This window comes from Phyllostomus discolor, chromosome 5 (genome assembly GCF_004126475.2).
Source record: "Phyllostomus discolor isolate MPI-MPIP mPhyDis1 chromosome 5, mPhyDis1.pri.v3, whole genome shotgun sequence".
Lineage (NCBI taxonomy): Eukaryota > Metazoa > Chordata > Mammalia > Chiroptera > Phyllostomidae > Phyllostomus > Phyllostomus discolor.
In genome coordinates this window covers 71367681-71390630 of record NC_040907.2, presented here as the reverse complement: position 1 = coordinate 71390630, position 22950 = coordinate 71367681, and the positions used below count along the sequence as shown (strand labels likewise).

At 38.4% G+C, this 22950-nt stretch overlaps 1 protein-coding gene across 1 annotated transcript in view; it reads left to right on the top strand.

The window, feature by feature from the left end:
- The window catches only part of DIPK1A (divergent protein kinase domain 1A), a 124054-nt gene continuing 101104 nt past the window's right edge, over window positions 1-22950 (top strand). Inside the window, exon 1 of the mRNA XM_028511416.2 lies at window positions 1-149. Coding sequence (XP_028367217.1) covers window positions 96-149 — 54 coding nt within the window. The 5' untranslated portion in view covers window positions 1-95. The remainder of the gene's footprint in view (window positions 150-22950) is intronic.

Below are 22950 nucleotides of genomic sequence, written 5' to 3'. Positions count from 1 at the left end.
GCCGGGGGCGGGGAGGTGGGGGAAGGCGGGGAGCCGGGCCGCCAGCGCTCCGGTCTGCCACTGACTGCGGCGCGGCGGGGCGATGTGTGATTACCATGGCGAGGAGTCTCTGTCCGGGGGCCTGGCTAAGGAAACCCTATTACCTCCAGGTAGGCCGGTGGCGAGCCCGTCGCGCGCCCCCTTCGGCGCGCGGTACTTGTCTGCTTCCCTCTTCTTCCCCTGGTCGGCGCCCGCCCGAACCCCGCTGCCCCCTGCTGTCGGCACCTGGCGACGCGCCCTCCCCGCCGCCCGGGCGCCGCAGCCCCTAAGGCAGCACTGCCCGCGCCCCCCAACCGTTGCCCTTGCACCTCCCGCGCCCGGACGGGCAAGGCTCTGGGACCCAGGTCATCCGGCCCGGTCTCGCCCTCGCACCCCTCGCTTCCCAGGAGCCCCGAGACGTGATTCGGGTGCGACCCTATAGCCCTAGCAGTCAGGGCTCGGCAGTCTGGGCTCCGGACGTGCCTCGGTCTTCTCCTAGGTCTTGGTGCGCTCCCTCCCCTTTCCTGGTGGGCCCCTCAGATCGGCTGTTTTCGATGCTGTGTCCTGGGTTTTCAGTCCGTGGTAGGTAAGGTGGTGTGTCATTCTTCCATATCTTAGAAAATTATGGCAATTTGTCACATCGGTGTTTCCCGGAACCCCCCCCCCCCCCCCCCCCCCCCCAAGAAGCGGCGTGTGCCTCGTGCTGAGCCCCTTGGTTCGGTCTTTCCATCATCGGTGGTTTAAATGGGAGATAGGGCTCCTAAGCCAGAGCGAGTCGGATGGGTGTTTGCTTTTTAAAAGGGAAGGGGACAGTGTCTGGTGGCGATCTCAGACACCCCAGCGGTGCAAACGTTATTCTCAGTCATGTCATGTGTACTGTTCGCGTGTTAATTTTTCATGATTTCCGTTCCACCCTCTGTTCCGCTGCCGGTCAGTCTTCGAACCCTACTATTGCCTTCATGTACTTACTTGGTCACTAGGGGGACCTAGTAGACATCGTTAGTAGCTGAGCGCAAATCCATCACTCCTTTGGAAAAACAACTACAAATCAATGCCTGGCATGGGTCAGCGGTATTGTCTGCATTCAGAGGACAGTATTCTTTTACCTCTTACATGAAAAGACTTAAAAGGAATTGATAGATAATTTTAGGGTAGGAATTCCTGCTCAGCTGGTGTTCTTATAAATTGTTTAAAAAGTTTAGAAAAAATCATCATGAAGCAAGTAAATCTTTCGTTTTTGTTTGGAAACTGCATGTGTAAATCATTACCCTGCCATGAGTGATGTGCTGCAGATTGGAAGCATGGGTTGACAACCCATGAAATGATGGGTCTTTGTCTCAGGCTCCACCAGTAGTAACTGTGCAGCAACCCAGTCTAGAATTCAGTCCAGGCAAGGTGGTACCTTTATGTGAGCCACATAATGCCTTTCCAGACTATCCCCAGAATAAGTTTATTGAGCTATTTAAAACTTTTCTTTTCACTAAAACTATTTAGCTATTTATTTTGAAATTTTTAGATTTTGTGGCAGTCTTAGTTTTAGACTTTAATTTGCTTGCCTCTAAAGGTTCTCTGCATATATGGCTGTGACACTTTTTGGCACTATAGCACAAGAGCTTTCAGATTGATTACGATTAGGTTTTACAGATATTTATGTCTCCATTAACAGCATACATTTGGTATTTTGCCTTTCTAATTGTGCACATCATTATCTGTTACCAAATTAAGGTGAACACAGACTTTAAGCATTTCAAAAGGATTTTGGGAAGAGTGATTTTTAGTAGGCTATTTCTACATAAAATAATGATTAAACAGAAACTTTACTGATTATGGCATTATTTGAGACAAATTTAAAACTTGGGAACCCAGGGAATTGGTGTTTTAAACATTGTCTTAGTATTTGTATTTATTCTTTGTACAAACTTTCTCGTTGTCAGTTTAACCAGTTTAAAAAAAAGGCCTTCAGATTACTCAACAGTCATATCTTCCTTCATTATCTGTTGCCTGAATGCCTCACCTTCTGTTTTTTATGCTTCCTCTATCAGTAGGTGCTTTAATCTTGAAATTGGTTTGCACAAATCAAAATAAAATATTTTCAACTGAGTCTATTATACAGCTACTCAGTTTCTCAACAACTGAAGGTTGAATTAATATATACAGTATTACTTTCCTTTCTTATTTTTATTTTATTTTATTTTTCTTGAGAATAAAATCATGTTCTTTTAGAAAAAACATGAATCATGATGAAGAGCTGAGTTTTGTTCATTTGCACATCTATTTCATTATGGCTTTGAAAAAGTTTTATAACTTTTTGGCTTCATAGTTTCCATATCATAAAGTTGCAATTGTAGTTCTTAGCTGAATGTATCACATGAATGTAGTGAGGATAAGCCAGATGAATTTAAATCTGTTTTGTTATGACTTGACTTCATTTTAAATAGAAAAGCACATGAACTTAAATTGTAAATACATATAAGTAAATATGTTGAATTCCTTCAGCCGAAGGTCCCTGGCTTTCCACTCCCTCCTTTCCTTTATATATTGAGCACTTACTGACCTGAGTACATGATATTACTTATTTTATTGACTCAGTCGCTTACTTAATAAATATTTGTTATGTGCCAGAAACTTTGTGAGGTGGTAGGTGTTCTGTAGGAGCTAAGTAAACACCTTATAGTTGAGTCAGGGAGACAAATATTAATCAAATAATCTCAGAAATATGTATTGACAACACTAAGTCCTATGAAAGAAAGGAATAAAGAATATCTGAGAGGAAGAGAACAGTATCTCTCTCCTCTAAAAGTATTTTGCTATGAAACATTTTATATGCACAAAAAGCAGAAAAGAATAATGAACTCTCGTGCACCTACCTATCAGTTGCCTTCCACAATTATCAGTATTTTGTTTCATTTCCCCTCCCTTATATAGTTCTTCCAACTACCTAAAGTATTTTCAAGTAAATATGAGATATCACATCATTTTATCCAAATATCTCAGTATGCATTTCTAACAGGTAAGGATATTTTTAGACATAATCATACTTTACCATTATCATGCCTAAGAAATTAATAACAATTCCATATTTTTTTCATCCTCCTAGAACACGTTACCCTAAGAGGACTGAGTAAATTCGATTTGCCATGGAGTGGATTTCCTGTGATTTGAGAGGTTCTCTTGGCAAAAAACAAAACAAAAACTCTCCCCTAACCAGCTTGTTCCTACTGGAAATTCTTCATTTGAGGGAAACTAATTCTCATTTCATGTCTTGGGATATAGATGTCTCAGAGAATAAATGTCTCCTTTAAGTGACATTTTTAGAAAATGTATTATTTTAATTCAAAGTGAGGCTGTAATTAGTCAACAGGTATAAAATATCTTGTTTTGTTTGGGGGTAGGGAAAGGGGTGAAGAGTACAGAAGAAACTGGATTTCAAAGATACGCAGAAGAAATGGAGGGCACAGCAAGAAGAGGAGGAGGTTATAGAGATGAGTGTTGTATACTTGGCAGTTTTGCAGTTTGTCTTCAGCTGGGTGGGATCAAAAAACATTTGTGTCCTGAGGTGTTCAGCCCTTAGGGCTTGAAATTAATTGCCTCTCCCTTCTTCCTACAAATTACAGGGAAAAAACTTTTTTTAACAATTGCCTTAAATATAAAGGAGCTTCATTCCCAATGTCTTCATTAATCCAGGTATCACTGGGGTAATTGATAATGCTTCTAGAGAATTTTAGTATTATGCAGTTAGCGATATGTTTTCAGCTATAATATGGATTAAATAGGCATTTATGGACTAATGTGGGGCCTAATCATGGCTTTATGGCTTCGTTCATATAGTAAAAGAGATTCTGCTTGTGAAGAAAACAACTGATGTGGTATATCCATAGAGTGGTATATTATTCAGCAATAAAGAGTGAAGAACTGATAGATGCTGTAACATAGATGAACCTTGTAAACATTAAGTATATGAAAGAAACCGGTCATAAGAGACCACATAATTATGTGGTTCCAATTATATGAAGTATCAAGAGCAGGCAAATCTATGGAGACAGAAAATAGATAGTTGTTGCTTGGGGCTGGGAGGACGGGGGGCGGGGGGAATGGGTATGAAGTATCTTTTTGAGGTAATGGAAATGTTCCAAAATTGATACTGGTTACAGTTGCACAACTCTGACAGTATACTAGAACCACTGAGGTGTATACTTTAAATGAATACATTGTATAGTATATGAGTTATAGTTCAATAAAGCTGTGAAAAATAAGGAACTGAGTTTATACCATTGTGATGTGGTCCTTCTCTCTACCTCTTGTTGCATTCTACCAATGCTAGCTTTTTGGTGCAGGGAGCACTTCTTCCAGAGGAGTGGTGCAGGCACAGTTTGCCTGTGTGGCCTCTCTGTGAGCCAGGAGGGCCTGTACCCTGCACAGCCAGCTTCTCATGGCAGGGCATCTTTCCCAGAGCACACTAACTTACACTTGCCTCCTTTCCAGCAATTTTGAAGAAACCTTACCTGGGAAATAGTATTTCCTAGTTTGACTAAGTATACACGGAACAGAGTAGAATCCTGCCTCTGAGATCAGAAATTGGATGTGTTAACCAGTTTAGACCATTTTTAGACTTTTTTTTTCTTCCGCTCCCTGTATGGTGATACTGCTTTTGGCTTACTTGGTGTGGTGACTGGGACACCTGCATTTGTCTGTTTTTAGCAGTGTGTTTTCTACAAATTAGGATCTACTTTGTTTAGCATTTACTCATAGTCTGAATGGGGCTGATAACATAGCAGGCCTATAATTTGTTGGTTTTGGTTTTGAATACCTTCTTTCTTCTCACTGTCATTTAAGTCCTGAAGAATGAAACTTGAAACAATTAAGGGTAATTCTCTATGCTTAAGTTATACACATTTTCCATTCCAGTCATTCTGCCTGCATGCCCTGTTGCACATAAAAAACTAGCAAAATTCTAATGAAATTTGAAATATCAAATACTTGGGTACTTCTGAAGGTTTTAAACCCTTTGGGATGGCAAAAGTTTTAAATTTCTTGAGGCATCATCCTCTTAAACATAACTACTCTAGCAGTGTCATTATGTATCCAATAAGGCTGTCATGAATGAGTGGGTAGATGGCACGTTCTAATTAGGGTGTTAGCACTCATTTCTGATACTTGGCTCTTTGGCTTGTATGTACTATTTTTCAAACATGACTGCTGTAAATGGTTTGGTTCTTTATGACTTAATGTGGCTATTTTGTGGGATTTAGTGTCAGGGTTACTGATGCAGATTAACTGGTAATAGTGACAATGTTGACAAATACCATAGTAAAAGTAATATGGCTTCTTGCTCATTTTCAGCCTCCAGGATTATTTTAATTCTAAGGATAATTAGAGCTGGTGGTTGTTCCCCATTCCCCCAAGGCTTTAGAGGGAGAAGGACCACAGGTGGTGTGATTCTCATAGGCTTTAGCTAACCTTTTGCCTTTGCCTGAAACTAAATCTTCAGATTAATTCTGAATCTAAATCTTCTGAGATTGGTATGTATGCAGAGAGCATATGCATCCCATAATGTCTTAAATTCAAGCATAGGATTATAATGCAACCATTTGATATTACCATTAGTTACTTTTACACCCCTGTTGGAAACTCGGTGAATTCTCAGGCAGATTTCATCTTTACCACACTTTCCGGCTGGAGCACGTGGTAAAAGTGCTTCTTCATTGTCATCTCCCCAGTGCCCCAGTTTTTCAACTTGATGGCTATTGTGTTGTTCTGCATTCTCTGTAGAAGCTTTCTTTTCTTTCTCCTTTCTCTTTTTCTCTCCCTCCCTCCCTTTCTCTTTTTATCTCCCTCCGTCCCTTCCTCCCTTTCTCTCTTTCTTTCTTTTTCTTTTTTCTTTCTTTTCTTTCTTTTCTTTCTTTTCTTTTCTTTTCTTTTCTTTCTTTCTTTTCTTTCTTCTCTCCCTCTCCCTCCCTCTCTCCCTCTCCCTCCCCCTCCCCCCCCCCCTCTTCTTTTCCTTTCTTTTAGCAGTTAGGTCTATTTTAATGCTTTCATTTCCTGAAGTTGACCCTAAAAACCATACTGTACCACTCTGGTAAATACTAACTTTTTATATTGTCTGATTGAAAAGATAAATGTCTCACCTTTTTAACATACCTATTTCTAGACATTCAAATAACTTGTGAATACTTTCCCCCTTCAAACCTTTTAATCTACAAAGTATAGGAATTTAGAAAAATCAGGATATTGTAATATGAACATGTTTTAAAAACCCAAAATATTAGTGGATGTGTTTTCCTTCTGAAGTAAGTCGTTCTTTTTTATTTTTTGGTTGAGTATGTAATGAAATTAAGTAATTATCTTTTTTAGATATGATCATGTTATTGTGGTTATGTTTTTCTCTTTTGTTTTTTTCTTATTGTGCTGCAAAACACATCAAGTTCACCATCTTTACAGTTTTTAAGTGTATGGTAAAGTAGTGTTAACCATATACACATTGTTGGCAATGGATCTCTAGAACTTCTTCGTCTTATAAAACTGAAACTCTGCCTATTGAACAACTGACTCCCCATTTTGCCACCCCCGCCTCCAATCTCTGGTAACTATTATACATTACACTTTATGTTTCTCTGAATCTGACTTCTTTAGATACTGCATATTAGTAGAATTAGGCCATGTGTTTTTTGTCACTGGCTTATTTCACTTAGCATAATACCCTCCAGGTTCATCCATGTTGTTCCAAATGGCAGAACTAACTAACTTACTTACTTTCTTTCTTTCTTTCTCCCAAAAATATTATGAATAATGCAGTGAACATGGGAGTGCTGATATCTCTTTGAGATCCTGCTTTCAGTACATAAATATCTTGAAGTGGGATTACTGGATCATAGCGTAATTCTATTTTTAATGTTTTGATGAACCTCCATACTGTTTTCCATCGTGGCTGTACTGTTTTACATTTCAACCTACAATGTACAAGGGTTCCAATTTCTGTACATCCCCACCAGCATTTATTTTCTGTTTTTGTTTTGTTTTTGATAGCCACCTTTTAAAAAAAAGATTTTATTTTTTAGAGAGGGGAAGGGAGGGAGAAAGAGAGGGAAACATCAGTGTGTGGTTGCCTCTTTCGTGCCCCCTACTGGGGACCTGGCCTGCAACCTAGGCATGTGCCCTGACTGGGAATCAAACCAGCTACTCTTCGGTTCTCAGGCTGGTGCTTAATGCACTTGAGCAACACCAGGCAGGGCGATAGCCACCTTTTTAACAGGTGGGAGGTGATATCTCATTGTGGTTTTGATTTGCATTTCCCCCATGATCAGTGTTTGGAGTCTTTTGCATGCCTTGATCATCTTTTCATGAGCTTGTCAGTCATTGTTTGGAGAGTGTTCCTTTTTCCTCTTACAGTTCTGTAGGTTAGAAGTCTAGGCACAGTGTAGCCCAGCTAGTTCTCTGCTCTAGGTTTCACCAGGTTGCAAATCAAGACTTTGCTAGGGTTGAGTTTCTTTCTGGAGCTCTGAGAATGAATTGACTTCCCAGGCTCTTTCAGGATACAGTCACAATTCAGTTCTGTTCAGCTGTAGAACTGAGGTCTCCATTACCTGGTGGCTGTTGGCTGGTGGTGGTTCTCAGCTTCTAGAGGCTGCCTAAATCCTGTTGTTCATGGCTCCCTTTCTCTATCTTGAAATCCAGCAATAGTGGTTGGAGTCTTTTGCGTGCTTTGAATGTCTCTGACTTCCCTTTCTGTCTCATCTCTCTGACTCTTCTGTCTTCCTGTTCTGTTTCAAGGGCTTATATGATTACTTTGGGTACACCAGGATAATCCAGGATAGTATTTCTATATTAAAAGTCAGCTGATTTAGTGACCTTAGTTTCAACTGCAAAGCTCCTTCACAGCAATACCTAGATTAGTGTTTGATTAAATAATCAGGGGTTGGGAATCAAGAGGGAGACATCTTTAGAATTCTGCCTATCACAGAAAGAATGTAAATGAATTCTGACATTTAAAAAAATCAATCATTTTCTAAAATATTTTATTTGTTTTTTTCCCATTACTATTATGTTTAAAGATGTTGCCATATAAGAAATTTTATAAGAGAGTTATTGTATTTATCATGCCTGCAGTTTCTGTGAGAGGAATTTTGGGTATTTATTAGAAGGAAAGAAAATGCAAATATCTGCTGAACAATCTAATACACTTGACTCTTGAACAACATGGGTTTGAACTTATCAGGTCCACTTATACATGGATTTTTTATTTAGTAAATACAGAAATGTATTTTCCCTTTTTTACAGTTTTCTAAGTAACGTTTTGTTTTCTCTAGCTTACTTAATTGTAAGAATACAGTATATAATACATATAATGTACAAAACATGTGTTAACTGACAGTTTATGTTGTTGTTAAGGCTTATAGTCAACAGTAGGATATTTAGTAATGAAGTTTTGGGGTTAGTCGATAGTTATACTTGGATTTTCTCTGGTTGGGGAGGGGTCAGCATCCTTAACCCCTGTGTTGTTGAAGGGTCAAATGTAGATGCAGTTCTTAAATCTTTACTACCCTTACACAAACTAGTGAAAGTTTGAATTCTAAGAAAAGCTTCCTTAAAGTGTAACCTATTTATTTCTATTTATTACTATAATTAATTAAAGTTGTTTTTCTTTACCCCTTAAAGAAGACAATACTTGGTTTTGTTTTAACGAGTCAGCTTACAACATTATCAATCACACCTGATCCAGTAGAACTGAATTTGTCCCCAATGAAGGTAGAGCCTGTTTACTACCTTGGTCTTGTCCTTTATCCTGAGCATATACACATTGAGGATGTACAGAATGATGCAGCATAGTACGTATATTTTAACATATATTAAAAAATATTCTGTAATCACTCTAAGATTTTCAACACTAAGCACACACTTCTCTCTTTTGTATTCTTACTCTTAGTGTTAACACCATCACAATCATATCCTTATCATTGTCATCATAATTGAGGTCCTTGCCACTCCAGTTTTCCCTTGTCCTGTCGACCCCCTCTGGCTTCCCTCCTTTTTCTATCAGTCAGGACCCCATGATCTGTCATTTCAGCTACTCTTCTGTGCTCACTTACCACCTCCTTCCTTCTCTGACCTTCTTTCTTTCTTGCCCTGACACTCCCACAATTTCCATTTGGTCTCATCTTTCTTTGCGCCCTGATTTCTCCAGGACTCCAGTCACCGCCTTCTTCTTCTTCTTCTTCCTTCTTCCTCCTCCTCCTCCCCCCTCCTCTTTCTCTTCTTCTTCTTTCTTTTTACTTCTTCTTTACATTCTCTTTGGGTAATTGCATCTCTTCACATGGGTTCCATTATAAACCAATACTAATGGGACTCAACTCTGTGTCACCAGCCCATACCTTCACCCAGAACTTGAGATTTGCATTTCCACCTGCTTATTTTATATCCACTAGTGCTTCATATTCAGCATGCCCAAATCTAAACCCACCCCAACTTCTTTTCCTGTTTCAGTTAGTGATATTCTCCAGTTACTCAAGAGAGAAATATATCCAAATCCTTTTAGACTCTCCCTCTTTCCTTACCCTCATATTTAATCCCTCAGCAGGTCCTCTAGTGCCTCTCCTAAATAATATTTGATTGCATCACCTCTTTTTTTTTAAAAAAAAGATTTAATTTATTTTTTAGAGAGGGGGAAGGGAGGGAGAAAGGGAGATAAACATTGATGTTTCTCTCTTGAGAAATGATTGGTTCCCTCTTGCATACCCCCAATGGGGACCTGGCTTGTAACCCAGGTATGTCCCCTGACCAGGAATGGAACTGGTGACCTTTCGGTTTGTGGGATGATGCCCAGCCTACTGAGTCACACCAGTCAGGGCCTGTTCTTTCTTTCTTTCTTTTTTAAATACCATTTTATCAACTATAGTTACCATGTTATACATTAGATCTTCAGATTTTATTTATCTTATAACTCAAAGGTTCTACCCTTTTACCAACCTCTTCCTGTTTCCCCCACCCCCTAGTCCCTGGCAACCATTTTTCTACAATCTGTTTCTATGAGTTTGCCCCAAAAAGAATTTTTTTGTGAGTTTCATATATAAGTGATAGCATTCAGTATTTATCATTTTATGTCTGGCTTATTTAATTTAGTTTAATGCCCTCAGTGTCCATCCATTTTGTCACAAATGGCAGACTTTCCTTTTTTCTCATGGCTGAATAATATTTTATTGTGTGTGTGTATCACAACTTTATCTGTTCATCTGTTACTGGGCACCTGGGTCATTTCTGTATCTGGGCTATTGTGATAAATGCTGCAGTGAACCTCGGCGTGCAGATATCTCTTTGATATCTTGTTTTTGTATCCTTTGGATATTGACCCAGAAGTAGGCATACTGGATCATGTGGTAGTTCTATTTTTAATTTTTTGTAGAACCTCCATATTGTTTCCCATAGTGGCTGCATCAATTTACATTCTCACCTACATTGCACAAGGGTTCTCTTTTTTCCACATACTTGCCAACACTTGTTATTTCTGGTCTTTTTGATGATAGCCATTCCAACAAGTGTTAAGGTCATATCTTCCTGTGATTATGACTTGCATTTGCCTGATGATTAGTGATGGTGAGCCATTTGTTTCTGCTGGTACCATGATTCACTCCTTTTGTCTCTTAAGCCCACTGCAGTAGTCTCCAGAATGTCCTTCCTGCTTCATTTACCCCTTTCTTTAGATACATCCTTCACATTGCTTTCAGAGTAATCTTCCCCAAAGTACAAATTTGATTGGGTTTCCCTCCCTGTTGGTGAAATCCTTCAGTGGCTGTCCATTGCCTTCAGGAGACTATGCAGAGTTCTGAGCACGACCCTTCATTTCTCACCCCTTCCTATCTTGCCATTTCATTCCTGCCACTACCACCTCATGCATCATTTGCTCTAGTAATCCTCAAAAACTTCCAGTTTCATTAGCCAGGTAGTGAGGGACAAGTACCACATGATCTCACCTTTAGCTGGAACATAATCAACAAAAGAAAAAGGCAAGCAAAATATAACCAGAGACATTGAAATTAAGAACAATCTTACAGTAACCAGAGGGGAGGTCGGAGGGCATAATGGGGGGAAGGGTCTTCAGGAACTACTAGAAAGGACACATGGACAAAACCAAGGGAGGGAGTGGAAGCAGGGGAGGGAGGTGGGTTTGACTGGGGTGGAGGGGAGTAGTGGGGGGGAAATGCAGACAGCTGTAATTGAGCAACAATAAAATGATTTTTAAAGAAACCTTCCAGTTTCATAAATAAAACATGCTGTCTCTCACATGTCAATTTGTCTCTCCCACCTATTTTCTTTTTGCCCTAGGATGTCCTTACTAAATATACCTGCATTCCTCTTCACCTGGTTTATTCTCAGTTTTCTACTTGTCCCTTAAGTTTCAACTCAAAGGAAAGGTGACCTTTCAGCAATCCTTCTGTAACATCCAACACGATATTGGTGTACTGCTTCTGTACATCATATCTACCACATATTTCTCTTAATAGCATTGTGATAATTGAATTGTCATCAGTGGTTTTCATGCCTTGATCTGTGATCTCCTTGAGAGCCCGCCCACATGGCAGTTTCCTCTCTTTATCCCCTGGGCCTGTCTCAGAGTAGATGCTCAATATATTTGTTGAACAAATAAATCAGCATACATACTTGTAGAGACATAAAACTTTTTGGAGCTAATTAGATTAACTTATTATGTGAAAGAAAATGTGTATAGTAAAATCTCCCCTTCCACTTTTTCCTAGTCCCAGCTTTACTCCCAAAAGGTAGCCTCTTTGAACCACTTATCTTTTTTGATTTCCTAGTGGCTACAACTCTGACTTCTAGAACAGTGTATCTAAAGGGAACTCTATACATCCTGGAAGGTGCATGAGATGCTTGATTTGCTTACTGGCAGCTGTCGCTTGAAATTTTATTTATTCTCATATACTTTTTATGTCTTCTTTATTATTATTCAATTACAGTTTTCCCACTTTTTCCATTACTCTCCCCTGCCCTGCCCCTGCTTCCCATATTCAGCCCTCACCATTGTCCATACCCATGGGTCCTTTATACATGTTCCTTGACTTGCCCCTTTCTGTTCTCCCCTTGCCCCCATTACCCTTCCCCCTCCCCCTATGGTCACTGTCAGTTTGTTCTTTATTTCCATGTCTCTGGTTATATTTTGCTTGCTTGTTTGTTTTGTTGATTAGGTTCTACCTATAGGTGAGATGATATCGTGTCTGTCTTTCACCACCTGGCTTATTTCACATAGCTTAATGCTCTCCAGTTCTATCCATGCTATCAGCAAAGGGTAGGAACTCCTTCTTTCTGCTGCATAGTATTCATTGTGTAAATGTACCACAGATTTTTGGTATACTCATTTACTGATGGGCACTAAGGCTATTTCAAGCACTTGGCTATTGTAAATAGTGCTGCTATGAAAATTGGGGTACACAGGTTCTTTTGAATTGCTGTTTCAGGATACTTAGAGTATGAGTATCCTGATTCCACCCAGCAGTGGAATCACTGGATCAAGAGACATTTTTGTTCCATTTTTGTTTTTTTGAGGAAATTTCATGTTGTTTTCCACAGTGGCTGCACCAATCTGCATTTCCACTAACTGCACTAGGGCTCCTTCTCTCCACAACCTCACCAGCACTTGTTTGTTGATTTGTTAATGATGGTCATTCTGACAGGTATGAAGTAGTGTCTCTTGTGGTTTTAATTTGCATCTCTCTGATGGCTAGTGATGTTGAGCATTCTTTCATATGTCTATGGGCCCTCTGTATGTCCTCCTTGGATAAATGTCTGTTTAGGTCCTTGGCCCATTTTTTAATTGGATTGTTTGTCTTCCTAGTGTGGAGTCATGTGAGTTCTTTATGTATTTTGGAGATAAACCCTTGTCCAAGGTATTATTGGCAAATATGTTTTCCCATACAGTTGGCTCCCTTTTCATTTTATTGATGTTTTCTTTAGCCATGCAGAAGCTTTTTAATTTGACGTAGTCCCATTTGTTTACTCTTTCCCTTACATGCCTTGCCCTAGGAGATGTATTGGTAAAACTATTGCATGGGATATCTGAAATTTTCTTGTCTATTTTCTCCTCTAGGACTTTTATGGTGTCACAACTTATATTTAAGTCTTTTATTCATCTTGAATTTATTTTGGTGGATGGTGTAAGTTGGTGGTCTGGTTTCATTTTTTTGCATGTACCTGTCCAGATCTCCCAACAGCATTTGTTGAAGAGGCTATTTTTACTTCATTTTATGCTCCTGCACCCTTTGTTGAATATTAATTGACCATAGAGGCACGGGTTTATTTCTGGGTTCTTTGTTCTGTTCCATTGTTTTATGTATCTATTCTTATGCCAGTACCAGGCTGTTTTGATTACAGTGGCCTTATCATATACTTTGATGTCAGGTATTATGATCCCTCTTTGTTCTTTCTCAAAATTGCTGTGGCTATTTGGGGTCATTTATGGTTCCATATACATTTTTGAAATATTTGTTCTATATCTGTGAAATATGTCATTGGTGTTTTAATAGAGATTGTGTTGAATCTATAGATTGCTTTGGGTAGTATGGACATTTTAATAATGTTAATTCTTCCAATCCATAAATATGGTATATGCTTCCATTTATTTGTGTCTTCCTTAATTGCTTTTTTTCAGTGTTCTGTAGTTTTCTGAGTACAGGTCTTTTACCTCCTTGGTTAAGTTTATTTCTAGATATTTTATTTTTCTTGTTGCTATAGTAAATGGATTTTTTCCCTGATTTCTGTTTCTGATATTTCACTGTCAGTGTACAAAAATGCCTTCAATTTCTGAATATTGACTTTGTATACTGCTGTTTTGCAAAATTCATTTAGTAGGTCAAGTAGTTTTTTGGTGGAGGCTATAGGATTTCTGTGTACACTATCATGTCACCTGCAAACAATAACAATTGCACTTCCTCTTTTCCAAATTATATGTCTTGTACTTCTTTTTCTTGTCTGGTCACTGTGGCTGGAACTTCCAATACTATGTTGAACAGAAGTGATGAAAGTGGACACCCTTGTCTTGTTCCTGATCTTAGTGGGAAAGTTTTTAGTTTTTGTCCACTGAGTATGATGTTGGCTCTATGTCTGTCATATGGCCTTTATTATGTTGATGTATACTCCCACACTATTGAGTGTTTGTATCATAAATGGGTGCTGTACTTTATCAAATGCTTTTTTAGCATCTATTGACATGATCATGGTTTTTGTCTTTCATTTTGTTTACATGATGTATTACATTTGTTGATTTGTGTAAATTGAACCATCCTTGCATCCCTGGGATGAATCCCACTTGTTCATGTTGTATGATCTTTTTAATGTATTGTTGGATCGGGTTTGCTAATATCTTGTGCAGGATTTTAGCATCTCTGTTCATCAGTGATATTGGCCTGTAGTTTTCTTTGTTGTGTCTTTATCTGGTTCTGGGATTAGGATAATGCTGGTTTCACAAAAAGAGTTTGAGAGTCTTCCCTCTTCTTGGATTTTTTTGGGAATAGTTTAAGAAGGATTGGGGTTAGCTCTTCCCAAAATGTTTGGTAAAATTCTGTGAAGCTGTCTGGTCCAGGGTTTTTGTGTCAGGAGCTTTTTGATTACTGCTTCAATTTCACTAGCTGTTTTTGGTCTATTTAGCCTTTCTGCTTCTTGACTCAGCTTTGGAGGATTATATGGTTCTAGAAATTTGTCCATTTTGTCCAGGTTTTCAAATTTCTTGGCATATACTTGTTTGTAGTAATTTCTTACAACCTTTGTATTTCTGTGGTATTGAATGTAATTTCTCCTCTTTTCTTTCTGATTTTATTTATTTCGATCTTCTCCCTTTTTTCCTTGATAAGTCTGGTTAAAGGCTTGTTGATTTTGCTTATCTTTTCAAAAAACCAGCTCCTGGATTTATTGATCCTTTGTTCTTTCAGTCTCTATGTCATTTAATTCTGCTCTGATCTTGATTACTTCTTTTCTTCTGCTCACTCTGGGCTTTGTTGTTCCTTCAGTACTTGTAGATGTTGGGTTAGGTTGTTTATTTGAAATGTTTCTATCTTTTTAAAGTAGGCCTGTATCATTATGAACTTCCTCTCTGGACTGCCTTCACTGTGTCCCATAAGTTTTGGACTGTTGTGTGTTCATTTTCATTTGTTTCAGAAACTTTTTGTTTTCTTCCTTGATCTGATTATTAACCCATTTGTTGTTTAATGGCATGCTTTTTAGTCTCCATGAGTGTTTTTGTGTTTTTTCCTTGAGGTTGATTTCTAGTTTCAGGCCCTTGTGGTCTGAGAAAATACTTGATATGATTTCAGTTTTCTTGAATTTGTTGAGGCTTGTTTTGTGTCCTATCGTGTGGTCTGTCTTTGAAAATGTTTCGTGTGCATTTATAAAGAATGTATATTTTGCTTCATTGGGATGAAAGGTTCTATATATATATATCAGTTAAGTCCATTCGATCTAGGACATTGTTCAATGCTGCAATATCCTTGTTGATAATTGTTTGGAAGATGAATCCATTTTTGATAGTAGGGTGTTAAAATCTCCCAGTGTAAGTGTGTTGCTATCTATATATTTCTTGAAGTCCTCAAAGATTTTTATTATATATTTGGGTGCTCCTATGTTGGGTACATATATGTTTCTAATGTTTATATCTTGATAAATTCTTCCCTTGAGTATTATGAAGTGTCCTCTTGGGTCTCTTTTTATGGCTTTTGTTTTGAAGTCTATTTTGTCTGATATAAGTATTGCTACGCTCACTTTTTTTCATGCCCATTTTCCTAGAATATTTTTTCCCAACTCTTTACTTTCAGTCTGTATAGGTCTTTTTTTCTGAGGTGGGTTTCTTATAGGCCACTTATGTGCTGGTCATGTTTCTTTATCCATTCAGCTACCCTGTGTCTTTTGATTGGAGCATTCAATCCATTAACATTGAAGGTTATCATTGGTAGGTACTTACTCATTTTGCCCCTTCGTACCTGTGTTCCTCTCTCTCTCTCTCTCTCTCTCTCTCTCTGTCACTCTTTTTCTTCTTCTTCTTAAAGCAGTCCCTTTAGCATATCTTGCAATGCTGGTTGGGTGGAGGTGTATTCCAGTCTACTTTTGTCTGGGAAACTTCTTATTTTACCTTCCATTTTAATTGAGAACCTTGCTGAGTAGAATAGTCTTGGTTACAGGCCTTTGCTTTTCATTATTTGGAATATTTCTTGACATTCTCTTCTGCCTTGTAGTGTTTCTGTTGAGAAATCATCTGGTAGCCTTGTTGGAGTGCCTTTGCATATTACTTCCTGTTTCTCTCTTGCTGCCTTTAAGATTCTCTCTTTGTCTTTAAAATTTAGCGTTTTAATTATGATTTGTTTTGGAGTGGTGGAGTGGGCCTCTTTGGGTTGATCTTTATTTTTGGACCCTCTGTGCTTCCTGAAGTTGTGTGACTTTTCCTCCCACCAAGTTAGGGCAGTTTTCTGTTGTTTTTTCAAACAGGTTTTCTATTCTTTGCTCCTTTTCTTCTCCTTCTGGTAACCCTATGATGTGAATGTTGTTATGTTTCACATCCTGAAGTTCCCTTAAGCTATCCTTATTCTTTTTCTTTTTTCATTTTGTTGCTCTGTGTAGGTATTTCTTTGTATTTTGTCTTCCAGCTCACTGATTTGGTCCTCTGCTTCAGCCAGCCTGCTTTTAATTCCTTCTAGTGTATTTTTCATTTCAGATATTGTATTCTTCATTTCTTCCTCGTTCTTGTTTATAGTTTCCATTTCCTTTTTCATGCTGCTGTAGTTCCCACTTAGTTCCTTGTGGTTGTCACTGAGTTCCTTGAGCATCCTTATATCCATTTCTTTGAATTGTATGTCTGATAGATTGCTTGCCTCAATTTGATTTAGCTCTTTTCTGGGGGAACCTCAATTCCTTTTGATTGGGGGTTCTGTCTTTTTCTCCCCATTTTAGGTGATCCTTTTTGTTTGTTTCTCCATCTCAGACTACTCTGCTTTACCTGCCTTTGTGGGGTGGACTTCTCTGGTAGGAGTTCTGTGGTACTCAGTGGTGGAGTCTCTTTGGTCTCCTGATCTGGATGTTCTAGGGTTGCCCTTTATTCAGTTTGTGTGGGCTCTCTTATAATTCGGCTTTGCTTGTTGCCTTATTCGTTGGTGTGTTCTCCCCTCCAGCTGGCTGACTAGCAGTCACAACTCCCACCCCTTCTTGTATGCTGTGAATTAGATGATCTTAAGTCTCTTCAATGTTCAGTATTCTGTGATCCTGGAAGTGCTTCAGCCCTGCTGTCAAGCTTCCTGTGGCAGCCACCCGAGTAAATGCTATGGTGGGGAGCGGAGAGAGGTTATGGCCACCGCACATCACTGAGTGGCCTACAACTACTGGTCCAATAAGAACGGTAAGCAGGCTTTCTGGGCACCTACTGAGGGCCAGGCATGGGGGAGGGAGGATGGTAGAGGAGGAAGAAACCTGGAATAAAATCGGCTCTGGGACCAGGATTTGGAGTCAAGTGCTGGGAGTGGGTGGGCTGGTGACTGCAGCTGCAACGGCTGCGACAGTGACAGCCTATATCTTAAAATGTTTAGTTTTTCAGAATAGCTGGTGATTTTCTGTTTTGTTTTTTGTTTTTGGCTTATTATTATATTAAGGATTCTCCCCTTAAAATCTATTGAAAATTATTCCTATATACTTTTAATCTCTGTTTTTGTGTAAGTTAGAATATATGTATAACAGATTAGTATAGTTATAAGTTTGTATAGAATGTAAGTAAGTAAATTTATAGATGTTAAGGATTTGTACTCTAAAATACTTTCCTACGGGGGTTGCACAATCAAAAAGATTGGGGCCACTGCTCTCAATAGTAGACTTTACCTCTAGTTCTTGATTTATCAACTTTCGATAATAGCTATTGACTTTCCACTTTTAAAAATGAGTATTTAACTTTCTTATACTATAGTCATATTTTCTTTTAGTGTTTGATGATTGTATTATTAGTGTTATTTATTCTTGTGCTTAACTGAGTTAACTTCAGATAATGACAACTCTATTCCTCATTTCATCCACTTTGGACAATCTTTGTTGAGTCCCCATTTTTTAAGAAGGGGAATGTGCTCCTATTTCTGTCTGTTTTTCCCACTTTGTGTCAACTTTTACATTTTGTCCTGTTGCCACAACAAAGGATCCATATAAATTGAATCTAAAAGGTGGGAACTATAAATAGTACTGTTATTATCATTTACTTGTTAATTCTCCTAAAGGAAAATGTCCCTTATGAACCTGAGACCCACTGATTGCAGCATGAAGGTATTTTCCCTATGTCAGGAAAGCAGGTAGAATTAATAGACTAGTACAAATGCCTCCTGTTATTACGCAGAATACTACAAGGATTGATTCCTTCCCAGAATCTAAACCGTATTTCTTCCAGTAGGGAAGAGAACATGTGATGCTTGCACATCCCCTATAAAAAAGTTCCTTTTTGCTTATAATTCATGCTTGCTTGCTTTTTAATATTCCAACTGAAAAATAATCATTTAAAGCCTAGCCTACAGGATCTGTAATGAAGTAACAGAGTTACGATTTGAGATCATGATGGGCCACGATTTCTTCCATGAGCAGTCAATAAATACACTTTTTCTGGAATGCTTACCTGGTTAGGCTCAGCTGTAGGGAGCAGGTATTTCTTCTGTCATTGCCCCCCAAATCCAAGTGAACTGAGCTAGTTCTGGGTTGCTGGACAATTTGAATAATGAAAATGGCTCTCAAGGAGAACATCGAGGGTAGGAATTGGCTATCATTTGGTGCCATGTTTACAGAAAATAAAAGGAGAGTGAAGCACTTTTGGCCTAGCCTTCTCTTAGGGTCCTGAAATTTGTGTCTTGAGAACAAACATAGCAAAGTTAGGTCTAGTCTAAGATGAAGAACATCTCTATTTTTAGTACCCCCTGAAATATAATTCTATAAACACTTAGTGCAGAGCCAGTTTGTGTGCTAGGATTACATTTTCTCCTCTCCAGAGCCAAGGTCACAGCTCCTGGGCTGTCAAGATTATAAGATCAATAACAACTAGATTCTCTTTTCTTATATCCATTCATTACTTATAATCAGGATGCATGTAAGCTCGCTTCATATTTGAAATGCAGCTTTTTTGTGCCATTTGTCTGTTTTTTTCTTTAATTTTCAGGGAGTTTCTAATTGCCTTTGTTCTTTTATTTATTTTGGGGGGAGCATAATATGCCTTTGTTATGGCCTCACTTTTTCCACACTCTCAGTTATATTTTCTATTCGTTGGAATCCCCCTTTGTGAGCAAATGCTTTTCTAGGCTACTGGACAGCTGCTTTCCAAGGATTTTCCTCCTCTCTTCTCTTGGATTGGAATTACTGTTCTCAGGATCCTGTCTTTCACTCTCCTGATTTATGCCATCATTTTACTGGAGCATATCCTGAAATGAGTTCTTTAGGAAAAATGTACGGGAAATAAACTTTCTTAGTCATGTCTAAAATGGTCTTTATTCTACTTGTTTGTAGTTAGGTTGAGTGTAGAATACTGGGTTGAAAATAATTTTCCCAAGAAAATGTGAAGGCATGGTTCCCTTGTTTTCTAACATCTGTTGCTGGTAAGAAGCCAGTTTGACTACCAGTCATTTGTGAGTGACTTATTTTTCCTATTTAGAGTGTCCTTTTTATATACATATTTTGGAATTCTATGAGGATATGTATAGATGAGGTTCTTTTCAGTTAGGTTTTTTTTGAATATTCACTGAACCATTTCAGTCTTAACACTTGCCTCCCTTCTTTGCCCCTCTTGAATTCTATTATTTATTTAATAGTTTCTTCTTCTTTTTCAGGCTCTTACTAGTCAGATGTAAGTATGTACCTCTTGGATTAGCTGATTTTCTCTTACAGTTTCTCTGTCATTTCTACCTTTTCATCCATGTACTCTCATTCTGAGTTGCTCAATTTTGTTTTCCAGATCAGCTGTTGATTTTCTTTCATTTTCTAATCACTCTTTAAATTATAAGAATTTTCAATTTGTTCTTCTTTGTGTGTGTAGATTCCTGTTTCCATTTTCTGTGAATGCATTGCTCCCTTGAATCTTTGGATTCTGGTAGTTTTTAAAATGTTTTCTTTATGTCCCTTAATTACATTTGCTTCTCTCAGGGCTCCATTTTCTATATGTTTTCTTTAGCTCTTCTTTTTCATGCTGCTGATTTCCCTGTGTGCCTGGTAATCCTTGGTTGTCTATTTATATTTTAGAAAGAAACTCTGAGGAACTGGTATGGATTTCCTTTGCTATTTTAAAAGTTGGTCTTTCCCCCCCTTAAATCTATCACTGAGTGGATGGCTCACTGAGCTTTTTGTGTACACAGGATACCTAGGCTGGCCGGCTTGCTCTAGGGTGAGCCTGTGTGCAGGCTTTGGGGGTCCTTATGTCAGCAGAGTGCTTTACGTTGGGAAGACAGTACTCCCACTAGAAGCCTTGACTTTCCCCAGGTCGTTTGTTCCTTCAGCTATCTGGTTGTTTCGGCTGAAAATTAATGCCAGGCTGCCTGTGATCTCTGTGGGGGTGGGGGGAGCAGATGGCAGTGCTAACCAGCACAGTACCAGGTACAGACCTTCAATTATCCCCACTGTCTTCAGCCTCCTTCTCACTTCTGCCCTCCCTTTTACCTGCTGGGCCAGAGCCCAGAGCCATCAGGTGTTCCAAGGCAGATTGGCTCTCTAGATTCCTTCCAGCATTCCAAAAGCAGTTTGGTTTCCAGCTCCTTTCAGGTTGCTTTGTGGAGCATTCTGGGCTATGGCTTTCTCTGCCTGTCTCATCCATCAATACAATTTCATCTGATTTTTAAAAAAGATTTTATTTATTTATTTTTAGAGAAAGGAAAAGGGAGGGAGAATGAGAGGGAGAGAAATATCAATGTGTGGTTGCCTCTCATGCACCCCCCACCAGGAACCTGGCCTGCAACCCAGGTATGTGCTCTGACTGGGAATCAAACCAGTGACCCTTTGGTTCGTAGGCCAGCACTCAATCCACTGAACCACACCAGCCAGGGCTCATCCAATTTTTTAATTCTAGAAATTTGTTGAAACTTTGATTCACTAGTGAACCCCCTACTTTCCCTTTCCTTTTGCTATTAGACGTATTGCTTATTTTGCCTCTCTTAGTTGAGTGTGGTTTTACAAGCTGTTAGTAAACATGTATATCTTCAATCTGCCATTTCGAACTGAAAGTCTTGTTGTGAATTTAAACTGTCTGTCTGCTGGATATTTACCTACCTAACCTGTTTTATGGCTTCAGTATCTGTTTAAATGTTGCATAATTAATAAATTATTTCAATAAAATGAGACAAGAGAATTAGAGTAATTAATTTCAGAGGCATAAAGATAATAATGGCACAATTTTATACAGAAAATCTTGTATAATAGCAACAGTTTTAATTTAGTAAAAAAAGTAAAAACTATTCATTTAAAAATTAAAGTCTTAAATAAGCATCGATTTTGTGTCTCATTTCTATAGGTTATTATCTGCTGTGTACCAGTGAAATACTGAACTTGTAGCAGTTATGTGGTAGATGCTTTCATAGCACTTGCACATAGCATAGCACTTGTTGTTTGGGAGGAGGTGCACTGATAATAAATGAATTTTTAAAAAACATGAAAATATCAGGTAGCTGTGTGCACAATACAAATAATTAAAATAGGTGATGTGATAATGAGTGTTAGGACATCTATGTTGGCCATTTGGTTGCAGAACCCTGCCGTGGAGGGGATAGTTACCTGAGATCTAATAAGCAGGAGCCAGCCAGGCAAAAACTGGGGACTTGACATTACCATCAGAGAGCATATCCTTTCCACTTTATTCAGTGCTACCCACACTTTGGTTTTGATCATACTTCTGTCCTATAAAAGGCTTTTATATTAATGTAATGAATTGCTTAAACATTTCATCAGCTTTTAAATAGCACTTTGGTGAAATAGAAAGACTCACGAGATAATTTATTCCCCTAAGACAGAGAAGGGATAAACAAGCCTTTTTAGTCTGTGATAGCAGAATGGTTGGTGAATTTAAAGGCCTTAATTATTATGCTTTAAGCAATGACTTAATTTGCTTCAGTCTTATTCTTAGCTTTCAGGTGGAGTTCTTCTTTTTATACATTGTGTTGCTATTTTGGTGCTTGTCATTTTGCTATTGTACTTTTCCTCATCAAAAAGTATTTCCTATTCACTTTTATATACACAGGGTCTGGTACAAATAATGCCTTTTTATTACAAAATCTTTTTTTACAAAATCATAAATATGTAGTTCTATAATATAACAATATCACACTCAAACACACCATATGACATTTTAGGTGGAATGTTCAAATTAAAACTATAAATTATTGCACCCATATTATTACCCTACCAGCCACACTAAGGAAGGCTTACTTCTGCCAGACTCTGTGTAGTCCCTGTGCTGATGTACGGATGTACAGATGCACATTCACTTTTATCTTTAAGTTGCGTACACTTTCCAACAAGGCCGGGGGCATGAATAGTTTAAGGGAACCAATTTGTAGGTCTTTAAATACCCCATGTACTTTTTTTAACATTCGGTCTGAAAATGTGCAGCAGGATCTGCTTTTTCACCTTCTCTTTCACAGTTGTCCTTCTTCCACTATAGTAAAAGACAGGCATATTGCACATCCATCTTGGATCTTACAGAGGTCCCTGGATTTAAAAACTGCCAGGTGCTAAACAAAGGGCAATTGAAAATCTTGGTGTCTGTGTTAAGATAGTGAATGACTAAGTAACACTATCTCAGGGAATGACTGAATAACATTTTTTTTTTTTTGCAATTCAAGTAGTTTCCAATTTTTTGCTCTCAAAAACCTGAAAGAGTACCTAATTGAGTTGTTTGCTTATTGACTAATAGATTATTAACTATGTTTTTGGTAGATTACTGTTATTTTTATC